Source organism: Etheostoma cragini, chromosome 3, assembly GCF_013103735.1.
Source record: "Etheostoma cragini isolate CJK2018 chromosome 3, CSU_Ecrag_1.0, whole genome shotgun sequence".
Taxonomy (NCBI): Eukaryota; Metazoa; Chordata; class Actinopteri; order Perciformes; family Percidae; genus Etheostoma; species Etheostoma cragini.
Window position 1 is genome coordinate 28,600,290 of NC_048409.1, and position 5,226 is coordinate 28,605,515.

Consider the following 5,226-nt stretch of genomic DNA (forward strand, 5'->3'; position numbering starts at 1 on the left):
TGGCCTAGAAGAGCACCTTGGCAGTGCCCAGGAGGTGAACTGGCACCTCTCCAGCTACCAGTCCACCACCAGACTTTGGTCCGTACGGGGACTTGAACCAGCGACCCTCCGGTTCCTAGCCAACCTCCCTATGGACTGAGCTACTACCCCCCCTAGCTTAGCATTCTGGGTAATTACTGGACTTTTGTATTTTATTTTACTAATTTATTTGACAGGGACAGTGGAAATTAATCAACATTGCTGTTAATGCACCAGAATTAGCCAAAAGGCTATTTTTTTATCCCGTTGTCCCTGGACAGATCTTAACATTGTCTCCCTAAAAAAAATAAAAAAATAATAAGATTACAGTCACCAATAAAAATATAAAAAGTAGTAAAACAGATAAAACTCTTTAAATCCCGTTGATAAATACAGTGAACAAATGTAATACAGACATTAGGCTAAAAAATAAATAAATAAATAAATAAAAGATACTACACATTGACACAATAGAGAGACAAGTGGCATCACGGTTGGGTTGAGTGGAAATACATATTATAATTAATGCTGACATGTCTGATGTGTTATGAACCAGTTCTTAGATGTTTTGGCCGACCCTCGTGTTACTCTCTTTGTTCCTAATGGTCACAAACTGACTGTAATTCTCAAGATTCTCAAGATTTCTGTTGTCAGTGGCAGACTCCTCCAAACCAAGGCCTTCCTACTGTACAATGACTTCAGAGGGGGAAATGCAGCGTGTAATCAGCGTTACGTAACAGCTGTACAAATGTTCTGATACCAGTATCTGAAATACTTCCAGTACTGTCTAAAATGCTGGCATCGGTATCGGCATGTATGGAAGTCTATGCACTGATTTGACACCACGACATTAAAGACTGATGAATGGTTGCACGTCGGATCTGACAGAGCCGATGTGCGTGTGCTGGGGAGTGTGTGGTAGAGCGAGTGAGAGAGTGACGGGGATTTGCTCCGGAGCGAGTACTGGATTCACACATCGACATCTGGGATTCTGACTATTAGCTGACTGACCCCTGAGACCGGAGCAGGATTTAGCTCTAACAGTACCGACTCCGGCGCCATAGACGGAGAAACAAAAGCAAATTTTTCGTAGTCTATGGAGAAGGAGAACCAGGAAATGAGACGTGGGAAATGCAACGACACTTAAGCCACGGCCAAGTGGACCAATAACAGTTGGTGTGTAGTGTGTAGTGTGTAGGTCCGTATCTACACGTACCTGCGGCAGAGAGTCAACACAGAACCATAAATTGGGCCTCTGTGACGGGGCGCATGCCTATACCATTTAGTACAGAGACTTTAGGTTTATAGGATATGCTAGTATGTGTGTCACGTGTTTGTATGTTTGTTACATTTCATTATGTGTAAACTCACCAGATACTCTAGCCGTTCTCCATTTCCTCACAGTAATCCCGTAGCGTTCTTGTGCGCACATTTTAACATCCGAAACTACGGTGATATACACGTTAAGGCTAAATCCATTACTCCGTCATTCTGTTTAAAACCATATCATTTTTGACTCACATTCCCTAGTTACAATACACACATGACATTCAATTCTCTGTTAACCAGGTATCTGTTTATTTAATTTCAACAGGTATTACAGGTTAATCATCTAGCGTATCAGTCTCATCTTACCGGCGTCTTCTGGTGCTGTGCTTAAGGGAAGTTTGCCGTTTACCGGGGTTTTTAAAGACTGAAGGACTTCCGGGGTCAAGGTCAACACTATAACAGCCCCAACGACTGGAACAACTAAAGAACTAAATTAATTCTCTGTTGCAGCTGTTCGACTGGTGTCAAATCGGTACTCTGCATCATCTGTAAGTTCGTGTTCATGTTCGAATCAGAATTGGTATCAGGAAGGAATAAATGGTATTGGAACATCTCTATTCACAAGCTCTGATAAACCCACATTGTCCACACATGCGCTGTATACTGTATTCAGTTTATGGACACAAGATTTCTGGACAGTGTCGAGCTGTGTCGTGTTCCTCCAAGTCATGTTGATGTTGGGATCAGGGTGTTAGGACTGAAAACAAGGGATCTTTAATGTGAAAAAGTCTGACCGGGTAAGAGTTACAGCTAATACGCACTGATGTCAAGGACCGGGAAAGCAAGGCGTTGGACATTGGATCAGATTTTCATTCTCCTCCTGGGAGCTAACGGAAGGAAATCAGTGCAGGAAACAGGGTGTTTGGCAGCTCTGCTCACAATGTTCACACAATGACAGCGAATGGGAAAGTGGATTGATAAAATACCCCGACTTCTGTTGCTGGGATAAGAGACACAATCATGCACATGCATAAAGAACTACCTTTGTTTGTGTAGTAGTCCAGTATGCGCTGCGTTTCAGGGCTGCTGCTGGACTTGTAGACGACAACTCGGTTCACCCCCAGTAACTGCAGCATTTCCAGACTCTGGACCAGCTACAACACAACACATATATGTATTTATATACACACTGCAGGGACACATAGCCACTAAAGTACAAGTTAGTGTTAGTTTCTGAATTATTAAAAGCATACAGAAAAAACAGAACTGATTAACTGTAAGCATGAGACTAACTATCACTAAATAAAATGAAAATAACAGCCAAGTTTCTTTTAATCAGTCCTATTTTGTTCTTCTGCATTTCTCATGTCTGCCTGTCTGGGTCTGAATGCTTTAAGCCTTTATTTTCCTCTTTAAATAGAGTAAAACATGTCTGACTATAACTTATGTTAAAGGTGTGTTATGTGACGCTACCTGAAGCATGTTTGTGAAATCAAACATGGTGGAGAAGCAGACGGTGAAGTTGTAGGGAAAGGAGTCACTCTGCACCTTCTGGTTCCTCACCTCTAAAAACTGGGTCGAGGTGGGCGTATCTGAGCGTCCACAGAAAGAAAAACAACACTGACACAGTCTGACAATCGACTTCCTTTACTTTACTCTCAGAGTACAGTAGGTTAAAATAGGAGAAGCTTGAAAAACAAAAGAATAAAGTCATCAACAGAGAAGATACCAGATGTCTGTAGAAGTACACCAGAGGTGGGTAGTAACGAGTTACATTTACTGGAGTAGGTTTTTGAAAAAATGACTAAGTGGGTGAAGGCCAATAACACAATAGTTACAACCGACTGGTATGTTCAGAAAATGTCATCACTTTACTGTAATACAGCCTTCAAAACCAGGAAATTACAACACTTACATCATATTACGATATCCAAAAGTTTGAAAAACCGGATGTGCAGAACCCTGCAGTACCTTCAGAGAGACCTGCAGCAGAGCGCACGGCGATATGGGATGGGGTCTCACAGTCTGGGGGGACAGGACACATGATGTCCGCCGTCCCGTACGCAAAGCCAAAGTGGTCCCTATGGACGTAGCTGACACCTGAGGAATTGTGCCGTTTATCCTGACAACGGAAGACACAGCGATAGGCAACCGTCTCGCTCCTCAGCACCACGGCAATGACACGAACCTGACGTCACAAGACAAGAACCGGGTCGTTTTTGCATCATGAGGAGCATGTTAACTTAAAAACTACAACTTCATCCTGGCATTTTGAATTCCACAGCTTAATTTCATCCCCTTATACATTCAACTTTGAAATCTTATATCTTATTTTTCACTTTCTGCGTGCATTTGTCTTGCAATGCTTGAGTGTTAATGTTTCTGATATCTCATCACTCTGACACCCTTTATGTATTATTATACATGTTGAATCTGGGGTATGATGCATTCACTGACCTCCTTTTTCTCTGTGCGGTGCTCCTGATAAGCTGCCACTAGCACCGTCTTTGTCCCGGGAACCGCCACCAGAGACAAGCTTTGTCCCTGAGGAGCTGCATGGGGAAACATGTTAAACTGAGCTGAACCGTCTATACACAAATACACAGAAAGATGAAGAAATGTGGATGATCTCACAATGAGAAGATACTTTTTACCAAAACCTGCTGTACTCTGGGGGTTGCGCCTTTATTCCTGTGACTTTATTTCCCAAACCCTCATCAATCATACCCTTTTTTTTATTATATATCTTTTGAGTTGCTTTATTGTATTGCAAGAACAGATTTATTCAGAAAAAAAACTGTTTGGCTGTCAGTTCATTTTTGCACGTTATACATAACATATAAATCGTACGTATAAATCGTATAGAAGAGAAGTTTATTTGTATAAGTTTACAAAAAAGATTCTGATGAGAGTAAATGGGACGAAAAGTGATGTAAGAGGCAATAAATATTTAGCGTGACGTGATCATACTCAGATTGCAGTGAGAATATGATTCGGATACTGCTCCATGGGGCAAGTTTTAAACAAGCAGGAAAGAAGATGCCTCTGCACTCAATTGGATAGACCTACAACCAATCAGAGCAACGGATGTTGAGCAACTCGTAGTTGTCAACAGAACTCAACTGCTAGCTACCGGTGATGTTAGCTACTAGCCAACAAAACGCTAACAACGTTACATCCACGCTACAGGCTTTACAGCATCCATACATCCCTCGGAGGTATCATGTATCAGGAATAAGTATGAAGGTTGTGTAATACAGAGAAAGAACGACTCAAAGGGTAACAATTTAAAGAAAAAGTGTGAATGTGATAGTGTCGAAAATAGACACGAAAGGCAGCGCTAGATCGGCTTAATTAGTGTGAAGAAGAGTCCGAGGAGACAAAAGCTAACGTCTCTAAAAATAGAGTTGAGACGAAAGTAGACGAAAGTTTGACGAAAGTAGCACTAACATTGACTGATTAGTGGGAAGTAGTCTCAAGTGGGTTAGGGTTAGGGGGTTAGGGGGTTAGGGGGGTAAGGGTTAGGGTTAGGGGTTAGGGGGTTAGGGTTAGGGTTTTATCTGTCTTAATGTTTTACTTTTAACTGTTTATACTTGTGTTTTATCTGTTTAACTGATTTTATGTAAAGTACTTTGAGTTGCCCAGTTGCTGAAATGTGCTCTACAGATAAAGCTTCCTTGCCTAAGATAATACCATGAACCCATTAATAAATCACATGGTGAATTACAACCATTAGCTATTTCCATAATTACAAGCTACATCCCTGACAATTTGATTGGTCCTAAAAGCTCTGGTTTGAGCTGGTTGCTCCACAATGGATCAAGACTAGACCAAACCTCCAGGCCTCTAATGTTGTGGGCGAGGCTTTACTCCAGGCTAGTAAATATTACTCACCGCATCAGAAATGGAAACAGTGAAAGGCAGTGATTATGAAAGAGA

General features: G+C 41.7%; 1 protein-coding gene across 1 annotated transcript in view; it reads right to left on the minus strand.

Moving 5' to 3' along the window:
* si:zfos-464b6.2 overlaps nucleotides 1-3,857 on the minus strand; it is an 8,226-nt gene extending 4,369 nt beyond the window's left edge. Inside the window, exons 1-4 of the mRNA XM_034868025.1 lie at nucleotides 3,745-3,857; nucleotides 3,259-3,475; nucleotides 2,761-2,879; nucleotides 2,330-2,441 (exon numbers count right to left, since the gene is read on the minus strand). Of these exons, the coding sequence (XP_034723916.1) occupies nucleotides 2,330-2,441; nucleotides 2,761-2,879; nucleotides 3,259-3,475; nucleotides 3,745-3,855 (559 nt within the window). The 5' untranslated portion in view covers nucleotides 3,856-3,857. The remainder of the gene's footprint in view (nucleotides 1-2,329; nucleotides 2,442-2,760; nucleotides 2,880-3,258; nucleotides 3,476-3,744) is intronic.
* Nucleotides 3,858-5,226: the final 1,369 nt, after the last annotated feature.